Below are 23321 nucleotides of genomic sequence, written 5' to 3' on the forward strand. Positions count from 1 at the left end.
GACCACCAGGGAATTTCATCTTAAATATGGTAATATGGGATCCTACTGGATAACATCTTTGAGTGCATGCTCAGTAATGTATGACTCTTTGCGACCCCATGGATTATAGCCTGCCAGACTCCTCTGTCCATGGGATTTTCCAGGCTAGAATACTGGAGTGGGGTGCCATTTCCTCCTCCTGGGGATCTTCCCAACCCACGGATCGAACCGCATCTCCTGCCATCTTCTGCATTGGCAGGTGGATTTCTTGCCACCATGCCATGTGGGAAGCCCTAACTTCTTTGAGGGAGACATTTAGTAAATGTCTGTTGAACCAAACTAATCCCAACACATTGCTCATGTATCATTTTGTTCACCTGCCATTAAATTCTCAGTGTTATAAGGCTCACTTTAGTATCAATATTCCTGACAATAGTGTCAATATTATTTAAAAGCAGATATTCTGGATTCTCAAAACCAGAGGGAATCAGAATTTCCATGGTCAGAGAATCACAGAACTAGGAAGGATCTTAAGAGGTTGTTACCTAATTTGTTGCAGTGAAACGATGGGTCCTTGGAAACCCACTGTACTTTTCTACTTTGGTTTTTAATTTTTTTTTTCATTATGGAAAGTTTTGGGAAAAAAAAAAGAGGTATACTAACCCAATACATTCACTTTGCAGATGAGAACAACCTCTCAATATGTAAAGAAATTGACCTATTCAATGCAACTCTTTATACTGGAGCTCACAAAGGAAAAAAAGAAGGATGAAACAAACCTTTAAACAACATTTTCTCATCAATGAGACTTCAAGCAACTTCATACAAAAAAATTATTCAGCAACCTTCTTTAGCAAAAGTCTGTCGCTTTATGATTACATTAGGGTAATAAGAGGCAGGTGTAGCTTGTGAGCAAACAGCACTGAAAAACTGAAGCATAAGTTTTACGTTTGTCATTTTCTAAGCTGGTGTAATATAGTATTACTGGACCTAATCCTGATTTCGAGTTTCAATTTGTGAATTTTAAAAAAAATTCTATGGATAATGTTGATACTGAATATAAAATAAGCTTTTCTGGAAATAAGGAGAATTAAACCCTCCCAAATAAATCTATTCTTATCACCCAGGCACCTGGTCATTATTTTCACCTTGAAATTGTCGGGAAAAGCTAAGGTGGGAAGTTGGCACGGGGTGGGGGGAGCAAGAAAAGGGCACAGCTCTTATGTGGACGAATATTATAAAGCACATTCAGACTCAGACGGAAAAAACTCAACAGAAAAAGAACTGGACTTCTGATAATGCTGTTGTTGTCAAAATGGAACAATAATAATGAATGCGTGGTACATGTCAGAAGCAGTCCTCAATATCATTAGCAACAACCTCTTCCAGTTAGTCTTTACAAAAATCCTTCAACAATTGTTTTACAGAGAAGGAAACTAAGACTCAGATTAGGAAAGGTACCAAAAGTAACCTACATAGTAAGTGCCAGAGCTGGGATTCAAATCCCAACGCAGTCGACTCAAGAAGCTACATCTTTAAGTGCTGTGCAGTACTGCCTTAAAATGCATCAATATAATCAGGCAGCCATGGTGTCTGATTCCATCTTAATAAGGTGGCCTAAGAAGGAGTTCAATAACATAAATGTTTCTTTTGATTGGGGGAAAAAACTAATGGTATGATTTTGTGGTCATGCTTGTAGCTGTAACACAAGCACGTAAAAGGAACCATTTCTTCCTCAACGCTATGAATTCAAACCTACCAAAAGCCAAGTGAGACTGGCAATTTCGACAGTGCTTCCAGTAGAAAAAATAATGAAAGCTGGATATGAGTTCTGCATATAAATAGCTACAAAGAAATATTTTAAAATACAGAAACTTTTTTTCAAATCTTCTTGACTATATCTGAACTGTTCTCTATCACTTATCAAAAACGCTGACTTCCAGTCTTCTCTCTAGAAAACTCTGGCCCCATGTTGCTGGTAGTGTTTCCAGACCTTGATATCTCCAGGCCCCCGTTCATCATAGAAGCACAACCAGCAATGGTCCCAACTGCCATGGCTCTCACAAAAATGCTGCACAGATTTAAAAAAAGAGCACTGCACAAACACTGTATAATGAACAAGCCGCTTTTAAATTCTCAGAGGGACCAAGCTAATTTTAAAAATTATGATGTTTGGAAAAATACAATAGTAAACAGATATAAAGACCTCAAGCTTAAAAATAAAAAAAATAAAAAAAGACCATTGAGTTACATAACCAACTTGAGTAATGCATTGAATTCAGAATCTATGTTACTGAAGTACTTGTCCTGAGACTTCATCTGGGCCAGAGAAGAAACTCCACCACCTGAGGCACATATCACATATTACTGTTGACAGTCAGACTTGAGAGGAAAAAATGAAGTCTGAGCAGAAAGCTCAGGGGATTTTTTCATACCCTGAGGTCCACTTAACCTAACAGAAAATTACTTTTTTGTTACAAAATGGAGGAGGGGAGGAGGAGATCTTAAATGGTTTAAAAAAAAAAAAGAAATGTATTCTTTACTTGCATTCACGTAACTAAAAGGGTGATACCTGCTGGGATAATTCAGCATATTCAATTATATGATTACCCACTGAGCACTGACTACCCATACCCACAGAACAGAGAGGAATGTATTTGCCTTTTCCTGAATGGAAGGAAATACTCAGCATCATTACACATATCTCAATGGTATAAGGAAACACTTCCTTTCCTGAGACAGAAGTCTGGTCTGTTGCCTCTGAGCATGTGCATATGTGTTTTAACATCCACCACGTCTACACATGTACAGTTGTATGTATGATTATGTCATATTCACATATATTTGAGAATTCAAAAAAACAGGAAAAAGATCACTACACCCATTTCTCTTCTGGAAGAAAAACAAAGCTAAGTGACATCTGTCAACAAGGAAGCCACTCCAAGCAGCACTCTGATACAGTGAGAAGGGAGGATATAACCTTGGCCTCTTGGCTCCTACTTACAAACACACCTCCCCGACTCTCAACATTTTAAAGTTGACAATGCCTCTCATGTTTGATTGGGTGCTATTCTCACCCTAATTATCCTAGCTATGCACAAAGTCAGATGCACTTCTTTATAAACACTTTTAAATTTAAAAGTATAACTCACTTGTTTTCTGAGAATTTTAGAACATTCAAGTGAATGAGGAGCTAAGGGGAATTGCAAAGGGGGGAACTGCTATTCTGACTAAAGTCAAAAAGTTAACGCCAGTCCAAACCAAGGAGGCAGCACACTTTTCCTATCAAGTCCCTGAATGATGACAAAGTGTGGATATGGGTCCACACTTCAGCTTCCACCCAGGAAAACCATTTCCTGTTGCCATGGGTTACAAGGATGAGTCACTTGCAGCCCTCCAGACAACTTGAGAGATGTCTTATACCAATGTCAGAATTAACAAAATACATTCCTGGTAATTAGTAGTGCTCAGCAATACAGTCTATTAAAATATCAAAAATATCTATTAATCCCTTGAGATGAAAATGTGGACTTGAGGTAAGTAAACTTGAGGGATATTTTTCCTATTATAAAACAGATAACATTCCCAACCTTTCATTAAGTGATCCATATAAACATGCAATCACAAGGAGAAAACTGTTTTAGGATCAATGTACTATAAATAAGAGTAATTTATGTCTTGTCACTAACATACCTTTTAACCTCAAATCACACTGGCTTAGTCAGAACAGGCTTTATATTAAATCTTTTACATACACACACACACACACACACACACATATGCAATCACATCAAAACACTAAATGTCCAGGAGGGCAAGCCATCTCTTAAACTAAAGAATAACAACAACAAAAATGAACATTTTATTATACATACAATTAATTACCCATTCAAGTTCCAAGCAGCGTGCTAGGATCTTGTAAATGTGTCAGGAGCAACCCACCCAACCCAAAGAATGCCAAAAATCAGAAGTCAGGTGCAAGCAATCACGTAGGCCCATTACTACCATCAGCATTCACTAGAAGAAAACGTTGTAGGGAAAAACATGCTTTTCAGATATCACTGGCAAGGAGATTTAAGTCTTTTGTAAATATTCATCTGAACTGCATAAATACGACCCCAGATCCAAAAAGTATTAGGTACAGATTTAAGCAGAGGAAAATCCATTTAAAACAGCTGCAGCTTCTTAATTGGCTAAAAACAAAGACACTGTGAGGTGGCGTGGCAATATTTATCTTTTCTTGGTTTCAGTATAGTTTCCATTATACCAGTAGTTTCTCTTCTTCTTGATTGATTCTCTGCTCCAAGATCTTTTATTCCATATTAAAAGTTGAATTTAAAAACAAATGTGCAGACAAAGGAAAAGGAGGCAAGGGGGGCTCTCTAAAAACTGAGACCTTTTTCTGTATAAACTATGACCACCGCTGAACAGTGGAGGAAAATCATAGCTGAACATTGTTTTCACCCCTGAAATATTTTGACCTCAGGAAAACTTGAGAGCGTAACAAGTAGATCTTTTGAGAAACAAAGGAAATCCATATAAATCCTATTTCTGGTAAAAATTGAAGTCATCCTTTTCTCCCTTTGTTTTCACATGATACAGACATGTTAAGTTTCAAAGAAAAATAAAACCATGGTGAAAATCACTTCAACATAAACAAGGTTGAATGGGTTCTATACTACATAGGGGTTCTGTTTTCAAGTAAGTTTTAACTTATACCTACCCAGTATGGTTATACACATGCTAAGAACCAAAAGCAAAAATCTCATTTTATTGTATTTTCATGTCTTCAGTACTGAAGTCTGAATCTAGCTATGTATTTTACACTAGAGTTGCTACGCCTTTTCTATTCTTTGGCAGGTCCCAATGTCCTGGCCCCCTACTTGGTTTTCTTACCCAGCCTGGAGTTTTGGAAACAAGCCTCTGAACCTTAGTTATGCTCTATCGACTCATTGTAGGGACTAAGAAGCGCAAAACTGAATGAGGTTTAAAGAGGAGATAATTAAGGCAATAGAAGTTGCATGTTCCTAATCAACTGGGAGAAGAAAACACACCTGTCTTTCGGTTCTCCTAAAATTAAATACCAAAGAGGGAAGAGTCTATCAGTCTAAGAGGGAAGTTCCTCGAAAAGAAAACTAGGGGGTTAAAAAAAAAAAAAAAAGAACGATAGATTTCTTTACACCCATGGCTTATGTGGATTTAAAACATAAGCAGTCCTTACAATACACGTCCTCCTGCGAGCACGGAAGCGAGCTGCAGAACTCTGATTCTGACATACAGACGCCCAGCTCAGAACGCATTTCTGCAGAATCAAGGGAGATCAATAGACTCAGGAAACAAATATGTTGATGAAGACGAGTCGGGAAACGACCAGGTTGAGGTGGCCACGCTGCAGGTTTCACCGCTCTTCCCATGTTGGCAAACCAAAGGTTACAAACCATTCCCCTTTCTTTTAAGAGGGAAAGGAGAAAGGGAAACGAGAGGTGGAGGGGGGGGAAGAGATAAGGAAGGGAAGATAATGGAGCCAGCGATGAGAAAAGGAAGAAAGAAATGGGAAGGGGGGGGAGAGAAAGAGAGAAACCCGGAGAGGGGCGGAGGAGTAGGAAGGGGAGCTATGATGCATGGACGCTCGCCAGCCACCCAGCCGAGCGCTCCATCGCCCCCCAAGCCTGCGTCCCTCGCTCGCCCGTCTGGAGACGCGGGGCTCCCCGGTACCTCCGCCCTGGGGCTGACAGCCCTCCCCGCGACCCCCGCATGGCGCACCCAGCGCCCAAATGCCCAAAGTAGCCCGCCGGAGCCCAGCCACCCGAGCCCGCCACTCCCTGGACCGCGCTGGCCGCCCACCCCCGCCCCTACTTCTCCCCGCGCCCCCATCACTAGTCTCAGGGAAAAAGCCAGCGAGAGCGCAGAGATGGGAAAAATCAAAGGGGGGGGGGGGCGACCAAGAAAAAATTATATACATATTATATTATACAATTATATATAATATATATATTTAAATAAGGTGCTCGTGGGTCCTGGGGGAGCAGCAGGGGAGGAGACCCGTGGAAGACACCTGGGAAGGAGCACGCTCTTGCAAATACCCCGGGCTGCGTGGGGCTGGGCGATTGTCCACAAAAGGAAGTTTGGAGGGAGCGCAGCCGTTTGCCAGGGGAGAGGACGAGATCCGAGCGTTACCTGACTGAGGTCAAGCCGGCGGGCCGCGGAGATCCTCAGGTTTGCGATCCTGAGCCACTTGATCAGGTTACTATGGAAATCGTCTTAAGGAGGAGGGCGGGGGGGGAAGCCAGCAGCCAGGCACATCCTCGTCACCCCCGAAGGGAGCCGCCGGGGCCGCCGAGCGCGGACGCGGGACCGGGCGCGGCGCCTCTGCCGGCCCGGCTAGCTCTTTCTTCGCTCCTCGGCCGGGCCGCGCCTCCCCGCCCCGCGCCGCCGCCGCCGAGCAGCCCGCGGGCCGAGCGAGCCCTCCGCGGCGCGCAGCCGGGAGCGGGAGCGCGAGCGAGCCGCCGCCTGCCGGCCTGGGCGCCGGGCGGCGCTGTCTCCCGGCCGCGCAGCTGGAATTTAAAGAGACAGGCGCGGCGCGAGGTCGGGGCCGCGGCCCGCGAGAGCGGCACACCGGGCGCCCGCCGCCTGCGCCCCCGCCCAGCGGCCCGAGCCAGCCCTGCGAGAAAAGTTTTCTGCGGGGACGACTGGGGGAGCGCCTGAAACCGGCCCCGGCCTCCTCTCCCGAATGCAGAACACAGGCTGCAAGCAGAATGATAGGGATTTTTTTTTCCCCTCCCTGGGAGACTAGCGGGGAAATGATTTGTATGCTCAACAAGTAATGCACCTATTTTCAGCAGCGCTCGTTTCCGTCCTTGTGCAGCGACTTTTTTCAATGAAAGCACCAAGAGACAAATGGAGGGGGTCACTCCTCCTTTTATGTCAGACTCTAAGCGGAGCCGCATGGGTTTGGAAGGAAGGTGGTGGCGGGAAGATATAGCTGTCAAATATCTTGAAAAAAAAAAATTTTTTTTTTTTTTTAAATTTTTCTCCTCCTCTCAACTAGCGAAGCACCTCCCTTTCCCTTCCCTCCCAGCCGTGAAGAATACGCATGAAGGTAGAATCCAACCTCTGGTCCAGCATTATCCGACAAATTACATTCCTGCAGGCACCTTTTCTCTACAGCGATGGATGTGTCTATCAGAAAGAAACATCTAGTCTGGCTGGCCCTCTTCAATGCCTAGCGGAAAACCAGTTTTCATTGGGCAGTTCTCACACTGCTATTGTAAATAAGGCTCAGATTTGTGGTATTCCCAACATACAGCCCAGGCAAAATGTGTTTATAAATTACATGGTTTAATGCCACCATGGATGTACGAGTACCAGAGAAATTATGATCCATTTATTTTACTATTCTAACCACTACCTTTCACTGCTTTATATATAGTAAACAGCCACTGTGGTACAGTTCCACAATGTACAATGTACAATGCACAAGGTACAATGGGGAATGAAAAGCAAGGGGATAAAAAACTAGGAGACCCTCCCTGTGGTCTTGTCCAAATCAATCAAGCAAATTTCACAGTTACCCTTGCAAAGAGTAGCAGATACTCCATAAACAGGGATGGCACTCTATCGGGTTGGAAGAATGTATTGTCAGAAGGACTGAATCCAGTCAGTCTAGATTATCAACAGCTTGTGGGCAGGAGATATGAATCCTTCTCTTAGGCCTTACACATTCTCAGAAGCCCAGCACTCAGCAAGGATGCTACATTCTAACTCAAGAGTCTTAAGTTTCTTCCCTGTCTCTCCCTATGGACTTACCTCCAGTACTGACACCTGTTCCATGCATCCATCATGCTCTCTTTTACCCTGCTTCCAGAGTGAGCCTGCAAAAAACAGTAGTCTTATCTAAATCCTCCCATAGTTCCCCATTTCCTTCAGGGAAATAACCAAATTTTTTTACTGTGGCATGGTACAGGGCTTCTCAAACTTTATCATGCATCAAAATGATAACCAGAAGCGCTTATTAAACAAAGATTTCTAGGCCCTGTATTCCTGTTCAACTTTTCCTCTTTAATGGGTCTAGGGTGGGGCAAAAGAATCTGTAGTCCTGACAAGATCCCAGCTGATGCTGTGCATCTGGGACCCATCCTTTTAAAACCATCTTTTATGATGTAGCCCCTGCCTGCTCCTCCTGCTTCATCCTTTACACCTCCCCTGCATTTGCTAAGCCGGTCAAACTTACAGATGCCATGCTTTCTCAAACATTCACTGGTTTCTGCCAGAATTCCTTCCCCCGCTTTCCCCACATCCCCCATCACCTAAACACTCGTGGGTCCCACATCTGAGTTTACACCACTCCTTGTGCTGCCAGTGCCCGCTTTTCACACCTTAGGTATAACAACTGCACGTTTGTCTGCTTCCTCACTAGACTGGCTGTGCTAAGGGCAGGGACGATAGCTTACTTATTACCGCATCCCCAAGTCCTTAGCACACTGGCCAAGATATTGCAGCTCAATAAATGTGGAGGCGGATGGGGAGAGATAAGGAGAGGAAGATGGACACCATTTTTCATTGTGATGATGGTAAAGACAAAAGACCAAGTGACATAAAGGAAGTAGTAATTCCCTGGTGGCTCAGTTGGTAAAGAATCTGCCTGCAATGCAAGAGACCTGGGTTTGATCCCTGGGTCAGGAAGATCCCCTGGAGAAGGGAATGGCAACCCAGTCCAGTATTCTGGAGAATTCCATGGGCAGAGGAGTCTGGTGACCAGAGGTGTCTGTGGGGTCGCAAAGAGTCGGACACAACTGAATGACTAATGCACACAAGAAAGGCAGAGGGGGGAAAAATAAGAATATTTCTGAACTTCTAGCATGTATCAGATGCTGGGATAAATGCTTTGCGTGTCTGCTATCATAAACAATGTTTGTATCTCCCCAAAATTCGTATGTTGAAACCTAATCTGCAGTGTGACAGTATCTGAAGATGACGACTTTGGGGAGGGCATTAGGTCATGAGGATAGTGCCTCAGAAGTGGAAGTTAGTGTCTGTGTGAGATTCCAGAGAGTTCCCTCGGCCCTTTCTCCACAGGCGGACACAGTGAGAAGATGGTCATCTGTGACCCAGGAAGCTTGTCCCCACCCAGCACCAAATCTGGCTTCTTGATCTTGGACTCAGCAGCCTCCAGAACTGTGAGAAATGAACATTTGTCATTTAAACAACCTTGGATATTCTTGTTAGAGCAGGCAGATACTCTTACCTCTCCTATTCCTCAAAGCTACCCTGCAAGATAAACATTACCCAAAAGCTCAGGCGAGGAAAAGTGAGGTCGCTTGCTTAACATCACACAGCTGTTTGGTGGCTCCTGTGGAGCAAAGGGAGGGAGCTTATGCTTCACTGCCAGCACCACAAAGACAGCTTACCACAGGTATGATGTGTTTAATTTATATCTAAATATTCATGGGTTTTTGTTACTTTGATGAATGCCGCTTGATCTCTCACTCCCCTTCCTATTAGAAGGGACTCTGCCTCAAGGGCTGAGGCCTCAGAGGCTTTACTGATCCTCCCGTGACTCAGCGGTCCACCAAGGCGAGGGGCTTCTCTGACTGCTGGATATCATCTCTGTGAGGCCGTACTCAACCTATGTGTGGTATCCTTCATGTTACATAAATTTGTAACCAACCAACCAAACCAGACAGGTAAACATCCATTATGGTAACAGGGCCAGAGTTCTTCACTTGCCGTTCTTTCCACTATACTACATTTTATATTATAATAGAGGTAAACATTAACTAGCAAGGAAATATGTGAATATTAAAGGTATGGTAGATAAAATTATTTGTGCTCCCTCTTTTATATTTAACAGAAGTGAGATTTTTCAAAAAGTAGATTTTATAGACGTTTGCGATAAGGCTTCAATGAAAAGTTCAGCTAATGTGTTATAAATAAACCAACCCTCAGAGCTCATAAAATGAGTGTAAATTTGGGAACCATACAATGACAGAATAAATTAGTACCTTTTTATAGGAATGTTCATTTTCCATGAATGTTGTGTCCTTTATGTAGGATTATGCTAAAATCATGACATTCTTACAGCTAGAAGGTATCTTTAGGGCAGTAGTTCACATGTTAGCTGCATAGTAGAGTCACTTCTGGAGCATTCAAATAACTCAATGCCCATGCTGCACCTGGAAGCAATTGTATCAGAACCTCCAGGATTGGTATCCAGGCATTAAGAGTGCTGAAGCCCACCAGGTAATTCTAATGGACAAGCAGGATTGAGGACCACGTCTGAGACGATCTGCAGCAGACTCCAATCATGGCCACTCCTTAGAATCACCTGGGAAATATTAAAGGCCACCAAGCCCAGACCCACCTGTAGAGATTCTGATTTGGTTTAGCTGGGGCCCCGTCCTTTCTGCAGCTAAAGCAACCCCAGGGGATTCTAATGTTGTGCTCTGTTTGAGGATTATGGTCTTATACCAACGGTTCTCAACACAGAGTCCTCAGAACAGCACCAGAGGCATCACCTGGAAACCTGCTGGACATGCAGACTCTCTCACCCCAGATCTGTCGAGTCGGAAATGCTCCTGGTGGGATCCAGAATGTGGTCTTTCCACAAGTCCTCCTGGTTACTCTGATGTGCACTAAAGTGTGGGACCACTGCCTTACAACTTGGGCTTCCCTCCTGGCTCAGTGGTAAAGAACCCGCCTGCCAATGCAGGAGATGTGGGTTTGATCCCTGAGTTGGGAAGATCCCCCTGGAGAAGCAACCCACTCCAGTATTCTTGCCTGGAGAATTCCAGGGATAGTGGAGCCTGACAGGCTAGATAGAGTCCATGGGGGTCACAAAGAGTTAAAGACAGTTGAGCATGCATGCACGCACCAACATGCCTTACAACATGGTATTAAATGGCATCATTCTCCCTTGGAATTAAGAACTCAGCGTTACCTTCAGTAAGCATCTATTGAATCCCTACCATGGTGGTTCTAACAAGTTTCCAGGTCATACTGATGTTGTAGGATCAGGGATCACAGTTTGTGAACCACTGTCCTATTATGTCCCCAGCCCTGTAACTAAGCATTAATAATCCTGAGATTTGTTTTCAAAAGGAACCTGCCCCAAAATAAAACCAATGTGTATGGCTCCATCAAGCTTATTATGATTATTCTTGTACTTATTCCCTAAGAATCAATAAAAAAAAGTAAGGAGTCATGTAATACATACTTTTTAACCTACTTTGAATTACCAGATCAGAAAAAACCTTTGGCATTCAGCACTAAAAGCTATGGGCACCATGTTAATGAATGTGATTGGAAAAAGTTCCTGTATTGGATTGCAGAAAAACCCCAGGAAAAAGAAAAGAAAGAAAAGACAGTCCCTATCTCCTCAAACCAAAGCACCAGATCCAGGGCATAAGAAAACTGCTGGTGAAAATTTTGCCCTCTCTGGCTACACATATGAGCCGATTTGCCTTCCCAAAGAGGCTACTCTTCTTCCTGTAATTGCTTGAAGAAGAAAGAAAAACCTGTTCATTCTCAAAAAGCAAAAAAAATAAAAAATAAAAAACTTCTTAGTGCCTTGGTGTAAATGTAGCTGTATAAACTTGGTCCATCCTAATCCACAACGTTAAAAGAACCCCCATTCCCACAGCCTGGGCTGCTTTCCAGGGAAAAGCATAGAAGTGCAGGTCACTGAAAGCAAGCACTGTGTCACTAATCTTTGCCTCTAGTCAGGCAGCCAAAGAAAACCCCCAACCAGAGCACTCAAAAGAAGACACCCCGGACCATGAAATCTCCTTTCATCCTTTTAGCTGCTTGAATTGATTTCAAGCTACTAACCTGGATCCTTGAGGGAGGATCTTTCGGGGATAAGCTTTTTATTTTTTTATTTTTTAATAGTATGAGACCCTGCTTCTACTTGGCAATTGCTTTTGAAAATTTCCGAAATAGACTGCTAAACTGCATTTTCTTTCTGAGACTACTTTAGGATCAATGGCATTTCTCTGCTTTAACAGATGAGAGCTCCAGGGAGAAGATCCTGAAAGAGCTCCCAGATGCCTGCCGAAACCTCGGGTGCTGAGTTACTGACAAGAGAAAAGCCTTTCTAAGAGTGAGCTACCAGCCTGTGTTTGCCTGTGCTCTTTCAAATAGCCACATTGTTAATTACTAAATCGGCCACTGAACCACTTCCTCTCCAAAGGTCTTAAAGTTTGAATGAAGTCTCCTCCTATCAAGGCTGGAGGAAATAATAGTCTCCACCACACAGCAAAATGTCACCTAGATTTCTTTATTTTAAGGCATATATACTTAAGTAAGCAATGCAGCTCTGAGAAATGTAACTAAGTTGCCTAGATGAACAGCAGGAAGTGGCCTTTAGAAATATCATTTGGGAGGGAGGGAACTGTAAGGGAACTGATGAAAAGATGATGAAAAGAAAGGGCATGTAAGAATAGTTGGGAAGGGAGTTGCTGTGAATGGCAAGACAGCCTTCATTGGGAGACTGTCAGTTTCAGAGAAACAGCTGGGATGTTTCATTAGGGAGTAGATTTCTTTGGGAAAAATAATAAAAAGCTCAATTTTCAAATCAGAGGACTGTTAAAAATAGATTACTACCTGAATTTGAAAGTAGCTGTGAGGTTACATAAGAGAATATCCCTGTTCTTAGGAGATTTCAGCTGACGTGACACTGAAACAGCTATAAAAATAATAATAATAAGTGCTTATATAAGAATAAAAATGTTTCTTATTCTTATATAAGAATATGAATGTCTTATCTTTATATAAGAATAAGAATATGATCATTTAGGAGGATGGGATTAACATATACATACTACTATATATAAAATAGATAACCAGCAAGGACCTACTGTATAGCACAGGGAATTATACTCAATATTTTATAATACCCTACAAGGGAAGAGTCTGAAAAGAAATATATATATACATATATACATATATCTGAGTCACCATGCCATACATCTGAAATTAGCACAATATTTTAAATCAACTACAACAATACTTCAACTTTAAAAAAGTTTAAGACTTATGTTTTATATCCGGAGAAAGAATACAAATGTGATGAACATTAATGAAAGGTGTATGTAGGTGAATCTAAGTAATTTGTAATAGACATATAACTTCTCTGCAGATTTGCAACTTTTTCAAAACAAAAAGTGTAATTAAAAAAGAAGAGATTAATAAAATTTCTGCAAAGTAAGTGACTCAAAGGAACAATACAAAAAGAGTTTACAATGAGGATGCTGAAAATAGATTCTTAGTCTCTTCTAAACACCATTAAGAGATTGGCAACGTGTTCCCCTCTCGTAGGACTAATATTGTCATTAGAGATGAGGCAAACACATTTTAGCACATCATATCTTGCAAGTAATCAGCACACTAGTCTGTACCATGGTGACCTTTGAATATTCTGCAAATTGATTTCCAAGTCATTCCTGTTCCTTCTTGTTTATAGCCTTGGTTACCTAGAAGACAATGAGCAAGACTGACCAGCTGTGAGGCCTGCATTTCCTGGCTCATCAGCACTCAGTCACATTTCTCTCTCTCCCAGAGGCCTCATGACAACACTTATGGATGGTCAGGAGAGCTGCAGCCCCGAGAACCTTCTGTATGGTCAGATTTAAGAGCTACAAGCAGCTGGGTGAGACCCTCAGAGGTACCCACTACAACACCAGGACCAGTAGATTTATACTTTTCTGTATTCCAAACTAAGAGTAGAATTCTAAACCTTGCTTCGCAGGGGCACTAGTGGTAAAGAACCTGCTTGCCAGTGCAGGAGACACAAGAGACCTGGGTTTGATCCCTGGGTCAGGAAGATCCCCTGAAGAAGGAAATGGCAACCCACTCCAGTTTTCTTGCCTGGAAAATTCCATGGACAAAGGAGCCTGGTGGGTTATAGTCCACAGGGTCTCAAAGAGTTGGACACAACTGAAGCAACTTAGCATTCAATGTAGAGTGAACATAACCCTTGAAACCATGATATGTCCAGATTATTCACGTATTTTCCTATCATTAAATCATCTTTACCTGTTGTTTTCATGAACTTTTAACCCATAAAAATGTCCTTCCATGTGCTAAATCTTCATGGATGCTGACCCCAGTGACCCATGCTAAGGTTTCCTTAAAAATTCTTACAAAAAAGCAATCCCAAACCCTGAATCACACCCAGATCATTAAATAAGAAGTCAGTACCCATCTTAAGCTTTATGACTTAGAGTTCCCCAGCAGACACATATTCCTACAAATAACCAACTAAAATGGGATCAAAATAAGCCCTGTATATTCAGTTTCTTCAAAGCAACTTCCCTGTTTCTGTTAGAACAATCCTAATTTTCTAAGTGATGAGGAGGAGATAAGATTTTGATTTCCAGTATTTGGTCCACCCTGATGCATAGATTCCTTAATTTGGGTGGGGGGGACAGGCAAAAATGGAAGACAAGTTAGTGTGAAAATAAAATGGAAGAGAGAGTGATTGTTTTCCTACATGCCAGAAGATATAGAGAAAAGATAAAGTTAGGAAAACTTAATCACTTCTGGCCACACACTGACAACACAAATAAAAATTCAAGATGTGTTTGGTAGGAGAACACAAGGAGAATGTTCTTTTCTTTCAGAAATAAAGAATCAGGTAAGGAAATTTCTATTTGAGTAGCTCAGTATATCGGAGAGGGCAACGACACCCCACTCCAGTACTCTTGCCTGGAAAATCCCATGGACAGAGGAGCCTGGTGGGCTGCGGTCCATGGGGTCGCTAAGAGTCAAACACGACTAAGCGACTTCACTTTCCCTTCTCACTTTCATACATTGGAGAAGGAAATGGCAACCCACTCCAGTGTTCTTGCCTGGAGAATCCCAGGGACGGGGGAGCCTTGTGGGCTGCCATCTATGGGGTCGCATAGAGTCGGACACGACTGAAGCGACTTAGCAGCAGCAGCAGCAGCTCAATATATAGGGAGAACATTCAATTGTCCTCATCAGTAAACACAAAACCACACTTCCACAGAACACTCAGTAACGTAAAAATAAGTCATAAACAGAAAGCTAGGATCCCCTCTTAGTTATTCATCCCTGTAGAGAGTCTACACTGAATATGTGAAGAGTTCAGAAATACAGGAGAGAGAATTTTGTTCCTCAAAGCAATAGATCTTTGTAAAATTTGGCTCCCCTAAGGGAAATCCTGTGTTTTCTATGCATCCAAAGTTCCAAGTGCTAACTGGAAGTTATATGGAACAGGCGAGCAAGAGTACAGTCCTGAACTCTTACAGTAACTGGAGGTGGGTAGGTATTAGTGGAAGTTTACTCATTTATATTACATCAAGCCCGGTGCTAGGAGTATACGGTTTTCTCCTACCAAGGGACTGACAAGGGCCAGTTTGGGGAGGAATTTCATTAATTTCCATTAATGGATTATTGGTTTCTTCTAATGTTTTTAGCAAGCTGCCTTTAGAGACTAAAACACCAGTATAGACCACTTTATTGATTTGCTTATTCCATTCACAGAATGCCCACCTAACCATAGCTGTTGGGAATTCCAACATAGAAAAGTTAACTTATTACAAATAATGTGGATAATGGATGAATAGCAGATATAAGCCTGAGGCAAAATAACTATTTAAAAATTGCTTGAAGACAGCCTTTTTCCCTATAACTTAATGCAATCCAAAGCTACTTCTCACTTCATGCAATCCCCAAATACTCAAGCTACATATTACATTTATGTAATATATATATAGATGCATATATAATAAATAGATAAAAATGTGTTTGAACCTACACTGTAAATCTGATTTACTGCATGGAAAACTTAAAACTCAGAGTTCCTAATACATTACATGTAAGGGTTCAGTCTACATTTTTGATGAAAATGAGCTAGCATATTTCCAACTTATGTTTCATTAACATCTACTATTTAAAAGCTTCCTTCAGTTCAGTCACTCAGTTGTGTCCGACTCCTTGCGACCCCATGGAGGCATGCCGTGCCTCCCTGTCCATCACCAACTGCCGGATTCTACCCAAACTCATGTCCATTGAATCGGTGATGCCATCCAACCATCTCATCCTCTGTCGTCCCTTTCTCCTCCTGCCCTCAATCTTTCCCAGCATCAGGGTCTTTTCAAGTGGGTCAGCTCTTCACATCGGGGACCAAAGTATTGGAGTTTCAGCTTCAACATCAGTCCTTCCAATGAACATTGAGGACTGATTTCCTTTAGGATGGACTGGTTGGATCTCCTTGCAGTCCAAGGGACTCTCAAGAGTCTTCTCCAACACCACAGTTCAAAATCATCAATTCTTCCACACTCAGCTTTCTTTATAGTCCAACTCTCACATCCATACATGACCACTGGAAAAACCATAGCCTTGACTAGACAGACCTTTCCTTATTAGCACCTAAATAGTATCAAAAGCATGGGCTTTGATTTCCTACTCTCAAAAAAGTCTTAAGCAAAGTTCTCAAACCTTTCCTGTTTCTTAAAAGGAATGTCTTATTTAGCTTAACAAGAACCCCAACACTGTTTATGACAAACCAAGATACTTCATTTTGAAACCACATTTTATTCACTGTATAACTCTTCTGCGTAAACACTTGATTCTAGTCACAGTCTGCATTTCAAGAAGCTGAAAGGATGGATAGGACCTGAATCACATGATATGGAATGCGGAGGCGTATCTCACGTCCTGTAATAACTGTCACAGGAGAGCAGATATGAAATGCTAATGTCTGTCTCCTTGATGTTTTGCAAACTAGTGAGGTTTTCCTGGTAATTTATAAACTTGTTGAAGTCATGAGTGTTATGAAGCCTTTTTTATTTCCAGCTTAATCAGGAGCCTTCCCTGAAAGGGCAACACCTACTACTTCTGTCAACAACTGTGTTTGCTCTGTATTGATACCAGTTGTCATTAATCCACCTGAGAATCAAAATGTATTTACATCTCCTCCTCTTCGCAATACACAGTATCCGGTTAGAGTGACAGATGCTGCAGCTGGTGAAGATAAATGATAATTTCCTTTACATAAAAATTGCACTAATATCTTTAAAAACACCCAGATAAGAACCATTCCTTTCTTGTTAATACTGCCAAATAGGGTGTGAGTCGGAGAAGGCAATGGCACCCCACTCGAATACTCTTGCCTGGAAAATCCCATGGATGGAGGAGCCTGGTGGGCTGCAGTCCATGGGGTCGCTAAGAGTCGGACACGACTGAGCGACTTCACTTTCACTTTTCACTTTCATGCATTGGAGAAGGAAATGGCAACCCACTCCAGTGTTCTTGCCTGGAGAATCCCAGGGATGACGGAGCCTGGTGGGCTGCCGTCTATGGTGTTGCACAGAGTCGGACACGACTGAAGCGACTTAGCAGCAGCAGCAGCAGCAGGGTGTGAGTGGAGAAATATCATCTGAATGCTAGTCATAAGAACACATGCCCAAAGATTATCTCATTAATTTAAACAGTGAAGCAAAACTGAACAAAAAGCTCATAGAGAATCATGCACAGATGATGAGAAAGTATCTGGTCCTTCCAATTTATTTCCTGAACTCTGAGATCTCTAAGAAATGATGAGATTTTCATGAGGAAGTGTTAAAGTGATTGAAGACACAGATTTGTTCCATTGAAGGCAAGTGCAAACCATAGCAGAGCTTGTATTTTGAAACACACATATCCATAAAATTTACTCAGGAGCATCTGACTTCCTTTGGGAGTTTTAAGAGATGACTCAATCAATATAATCATTTGAAAGTGGAGATCCAAAATCTGTACTCAGGATTTATGCATGTTATTACTTTTTCCCCCAAATTTTCACCGTCATTTGTACAGACTATTATATCCTGCTGTCTGTGGGAGTTTTCCAACTCTGTTTCAAAGTTCACAAAAGAAGAGAGTTTAGAGCATGTTATTTCTATAGATTGCCTAACTTTTAAATCCTTCAAAACTTTTTAATAGGAACTCTCTGCAAGGATTGTTCTACCCATACAAGCTGATAATATCTGTATCCAACAAATCAATTAAAAACTAAGTTTGGAAGTAATTGTCAGGATTATAACCTGTTATTTTGTGACTGTGAGTTTTCCAGAACACATGTATTGTAATCAAAGCAATAAAACAATAATACATGTTTTCCCTAACCTGGTTTATAAAGTCTCATTCAGATCTATATTATCTTCAAAATAGCAAAGACCTTTACTTCCTACTTTAGCATTGTAATTTAATAATTCAAACATAGCATTTTATTCAGGATACTCAGATTTCCTCACTTTGGTGTATTTTATAATTTTACCTAAAACATTTATTTGTTGCCAAATTGTAAATTTAAATGTACCTCATGAGTTCTCACATGATAAAATGCTAAGTAGCAATCCCTTAAGAATAATTAATCAGCAAATTTAGTGTAGACCTACTAGGTATAGGACAGAGTAACCTCACTATAAGAGATTATACAAAAGCTGTGAGGAACCATTCCTGTACTAAAGAAGCTTTCTATCTACCTGGGATTACAGCTTTTGAGAATGCAGCATTTAAACAGTAATATAAGAGAATATACATTTCAAATGAGTAATTTGTCATTAAGAACAATCAATGACAATTTTCCAGCCCTTTTTAATTTGAATGTCTGAGGAAATGGGGTTAAATTGAGCTAGTGACTTTTAATGAGGCCTTACAGAGCCTTCAATACTTAATATGTGATCCAAAGGACCAGTGATAAATACATCGCTGGAAGTTGGTTACAGATACAGAATCTCAGCCCTCAACTCAGATCTGGTAATCAGAATCTTCATTTTCATTCCATTCCTTCTCAAAATCAACCATATGCCCTTTAAATTTGAGACTATTATGGAAGATGTGTCCTTGAACTGAAAGAACAAAATAGCTAAGATGATAGGGATAAACAGAATCAGTGAAGGGCCCCAAAAGTTCAACTTAATTCATTTTTCTGTTTGCAGTGATCAAGTATAGAAAGTATTAGAAAACAGCTATAATGAGAACCAGGCTTCCCAGGTAGTGCTAGTGGTAAAGAATTCGACTGCCAATGCAGGAGACAAGAGAGACATGGGTTCGATTCCTGGATCAGGAAGATCCCCTGGAGGAGGGCATGGCAACCTACTCCAGTATTCTTGCCTGGAGAATCCCATGGACAGAGGAGCCTGGCAGGGTACAGTCCATAGGATCACAGAGTCGGACACAACTGAAATGACTTAGCACACATGCACGTACGGAGAACCATGACATCAATTAGGAAAACATAGCTTGAAGAAGACATACCATGTATTATGACAATTGTCCATGCAAGTTCTTTTCTTCCATAAGGAAAAAGGGCTAAAGGTAACATTTGTACATGCACCCAAAGGAGAGAGAAGTGAATCCAATTAGTTAGAGCCTATGATTCATTGATCTGTGTTTGCTAGTGGCTCTAAATTCTGTTCCTTGAAAGCATGAATTGGGGGACTTTCGTGGTGGTCCAGTAGTCAGTAATCTGCCTTGCAATGCAGGTTTGATTCCTGGTTGGGGAACTAAGATCCCGCATCCCACATGTCACAGGGCAAGCTCGCACACCACAACTACCAAGCCTAGGAACCACAACAACTGGAGAGCCTGGGTACCACAAGGGAAGATCCCTCATGATGCAGCGAGAAGCCTGCATGCTGCAACTAAGACTCAATGAAGCTAAATAATTAATAAAAAAAAAAAGAAAAGAAAAAGCATGAACTGGCCTTGCTGCCCTTTCACTAGCGAACTATCTTGTACTTCTTGTTCTTGTGGAATAAACATACCAGAGCAGAGTCTGCATATCCCACCCACAGGAGGGTTGGGAAGGTAGGGTATGGCAATGAATCTAAAAACCTGTCCTCCTCTGCTTTTCATAAAAATGGGCAGGTGAGGCAGCCTCCTGGTCCTTACAAGGAAGCTTGTTGGTTAAGTAGATTCTTGTTGGTGAACTAGTTATCTGTTGACCAAGTAGATTCTTTTGGGGCAAATAGATTCTAAAGATGTAAAATTTTTGTCTGAGGACCAAAGTCCCAAGATCTAGATTCTTTAAGGAAAGTAAAAGGCCCTCCTCAACCCTAAGCCCCAGAAGTGGAAGATTATAGAGAGGTTAACAATATACTTTTCAAAGTAGGATAACTTTTATCCTAGGTAAAAGTTAGGTAAAAAGAGAAAATTCCTTAAAACCACACCACAACAACAGATGTAAACTAAGACTCTCCTGAACCAACCTCTGTTACCCTATAAATTACAGTGTAATTGCACGTGAAACTGGTTCAGTTGCTCAGTCGTGTCTGACTCTTTGCAACCCCATGAATCCCAGCACGCCAGGCCTCCCTGTCCATCACCAACTCCCGGAGTTCACTCAGACTCACGTCCATCGAGTTGGTAATGCCATCCAGCCATCTTATCCTGTCGTCCCCTTTTCCTCCTGCCCCCAATCCCTCCCAGCATCAGAGTCTTTTCCAATGAGTCAACTCTTCGCATGAGGTGGCCAAAGTACTGGAGTTTCAGCTTTAGCATCATTCCTTCCAAAGAACACCCAAGGCTGATCTTCTTTAGAATGGACTGGTTGGATCTCCTTGCAGTCCTGGTATGCTGCTGCTGCTACTGCTAAGTCACGTCAGTCGTATCCAACTCTGTGCGACCCCATAGACGGCAGCCCACCAGGCTCCCCTGTCCCTGGGATTCTCCAGGCAAGAACACTGGAGTGGGTTGCCATTTCCTTCTTCAATGCATAAAAGTGAAAGTGAAGTCGCTCAGTCGAGTGGGGTGCCATTGCCTTCTCCCTGCAGTCTTTGGTATAAAATGCCCTAAAAACTCAGGATGGAGAGACTGTGAAATCTCACTCCCCCAAATACTATCTTGAACCCCTAATTTCTTTATTAGTAGACAAGCATGTACCTTCTTCTTTAGAACTGTCCCTCCATCAACCAAAACCTCCAGTGTTCACACAGCCCCACCCACATATTCCATCAGGAGGAACGCTGTCATCTGTGCATCACTTCTTTCTGCTATGTGTTTGGCCCTGTTGAAGCTGTGTTCTGCAAAATTCCAGAGTCATTGCCAATCCACCATGGAAATAAGGACTTAAAAATCCAGATCCAGGCTCAGGCCACTGTCATTCTGCAAGGAAGCAGGAACCCACTTCTTCAGTATAGACAAGAGCAAGCGTGCCTCTCACTTGAGTTGGCAACACTTACAGGTCTTCACTGTGAATGCTTTGGTGGACAAGATGGTTATGGACTGGTTCAGTGTCGGGCAACCACAGACCATGTCAGCTTCCCTCTCCAGGGTGTTGGACCCCTTTGTCGTCTTATAGTCTGCAAACACAACGTGTTACTCTTCTGAGAAGGTAATACTCCGTGAATCAAAGATAATTTACTTTGCTATTGAGGAATTCTTATACGTTTGGAGGAAGATAAAGGTGGATGATACCTCTTATGATTCCAAAACCAAATTAATGCACCTCTATTTAGAGAGATTATTTTTAAGTTATAAGATAAATAAGTCCTAGGGATGCAATGTTCAGCATGATGACTGTGGCTGATGTGTGATATACTGCAAAGTTGTTAAGAGAGTTAATCTGAGCGTTCTTATCATGAGGAGAAAAATTATTTTCTTTTACTCTCTTTTTCTTTCTTTTCCTTTTGTTATACCTATACAAGAAGATAAAGGTTAGCTGAAGCTGTTGTGGTAATCACTCACAATACATGTAAATCAAACCATTATACTGTATGCCTTAAACTTAGACAGTGATGCATGCCAATTATTTCTCAGTAAAACTGGAAAAGAATTTTTAAAAGAACTAGAAAAGCTCTTTTTTAAAAAGCTTTAAAAATTTCAGAGAGAGACGGTGCGAACATTACTATTTTTATTTTCTCCTTTTTTTATGTAATAAAACTACACATTTTTCAAGAAGAAATAGTGCAAAATACATTTTTAAAAAGGTAAACTCTGACAGGATATTCTGCTATGAACAGATTAATAAAATTGGAATGTGTCTGTTTGCCAAGTGGGTGTCATTGTGATTTAACAAAGACCTGGGGGGAAAGGTATTAACGTTGGAGTTGGGGATAGAAATGTTTGAATACCAAGTACAGCCATTTCCCAAGAAAAACTTTACTGGATTATGCTACGTGAAATAAGTCAGACAGAGAAAGACAAACAATTTATGGTATCACATGTGGAATCTAAAGACTACAGCTACTGGCTATAACAATAAAGAAGCAAACTCACAGATACATAGAGCAAACTAAGTTACCAGCTGGGAGAGGGAAGCAGGGAGGGACAGCATGGGGTACGGGAAAAAGAGATGCAAACTATTATGTATAAAATAAGCTAAAAGGATATATTATACAACATAGAGAATGTAGCAAATATTTTATAATAACTGTAAATGGAGTACAGCCTTTAAACATTGTGAATCCCTGTCTGTACACCTGTAACATATATCGATGTTTCAGTAAAAAATAAATTAAAAAATTTTAAAGGAATACTTGACTAAAAAAAATCCCACTTTATTGAACCTAGAGACTGATATGGACTTTTTATTAGACCAAAAAATAAAATATGGAAAGAAAAAATAAAGTCAAGTGTGATACAAAATTTTAAGGCTGAGTGATGAAAATAAGAAGAAGAAAATAATACTGATACAATGAAGAAGTAGAAGTTAAGCAAATGTAGCTGCTTTTGGAGAAGGCGATGGCACCCCACTCCAGTACTCTTGCCTGGAAAATGCCATGGGTGGAGGAGCCTGGTGGGCTGCAGTCCATGGGGTCGCTAAGAGGCGGACACGACTGAGCGACTTCACTTTCACTTTTCACTTTCCTGCATTGGAGAAGGAAATGGCAACCCACTCAGGTGTTCTTGCCTGGAGAATCTCAGGGACGGTGGAGCCTGGTGGGCTGCCGTCTATGGGGTCACACAGAGTCGGCACTACTGAAGCGACTTAGCAGCAGCAGCAGCAGCTGCTTTAAGATAAAAATGACTCATTCACATTGAGAAATACTGGTTTTGTGCTTTTTAAGAGTAGAACATTCAAGTATAAATGATTATTAATGGACAATTCGAAATTTTAAAAAATAGAGCATGACCAAAAATTAGAAGTCAGTGTACAAAGTTGAGTCTTTTACTTCTCAGAGGATTATAACCTCATGTATCAGCTCATTAAGGGTAAATAAAGAGTGGGGTGAAAAAAAATGTGTCATCAAAGAAATCAAAGAAAATACAGGCACCACAGAGATACTGCAGTTTCACAGTAAAGCAAATATCACAATAAAGCAAGTCACGTGAATATTTCTATTTTCCAGTGCATATAAAAGTTATGTTTACACTGTAGTCTCTTATATGTGCAA

At 41.5% G+C, this 23321-nt stretch overlaps 2 protein-coding genes and 1 long non-coding RNA gene across 3 annotated transcripts in view; 2 read left to right on the forward strand and 1 right to left on the reverse strand.

Annotated features, from left to right (window-relative positions):
* Positions 1-6294, reverse strand: part of NAV3 (neuron navigator 3) — an 899190-nt gene extending 892896 nt beyond the window's left edge. The window contains exon 1 of the mRNA XM_055587143.1: positions 6157-6294. The gene's annotated coding sequence lies outside the window, so the exon portion shown is untranslated. The remainder of the gene's footprint in view (positions 1-6156) is intronic.
* LOC129653132 (uncharacterized) lies at positions 1669-6684 on the forward strand. The gene is made up of 3 exons (XM_055582522.1): positions 1669-1748; positions 5191-5408; positions 5984-6684. The coding sequence occupies exons 1-3, from the start codon at positions 1669-1671 to the stop codon at positions 6682-6684; spliced, it is 999 nt and encodes a 332-aa protein (XP_055438497.1).
* Positions 6685-9260: 2576 nt separating this feature from the next.
* Positions 9261-14081, forward strand: LOC129656533 (uncharacterized). Its single transcript, XR_008716367.1, has 4 exons — positions 9261-9391; positions 9481-9662; positions 11982-12076; positions 13439-14081. It is a non-coding gene; the product is annotated as an uncharacterized LOC129656533 (long non-coding RNA).
* Positions 14082-23321: the final 9240 nt, after the last annotated feature.

This window comes from Bubalus kerabau, chromosome 1 (genome assembly GCF_029407905.1).
Source record: "Bubalus kerabau isolate K-KA32 ecotype Philippines breed swamp buffalo chromosome 1, PCC_UOA_SB_1v2, whole genome shotgun sequence".
NCBI lineage: Eukaryota > Metazoa > Chordata > Mammalia > Artiodactyla > Bovidae > Bubalus > Bubalus kerabau.

Bases quoted from the DNA above. Each gene is read 5' to 3' on its own strand.
- LOC129653132 (XM_055582522.1), top strand. From the start codon at position 1,669: ATGCTTGTAGCTGTAACACAAGCACGTAAAAGGAACCATTTCTTCCTC. The intron at 1,749-5,190 runs GTGAGACTGGCA...TTAAAACATAAG, and splicing joins TCAAACCTACCAAAAGCCAA to CAGTCCTTACAATACACGTC. The intron at 5,409-5,983 runs GTTACAAACCAT...TATTTAAATAAG, and splicing joins CCCATGTTGGCAAACCAAAG to GTGCTCGTGGGTCCTGGGGG.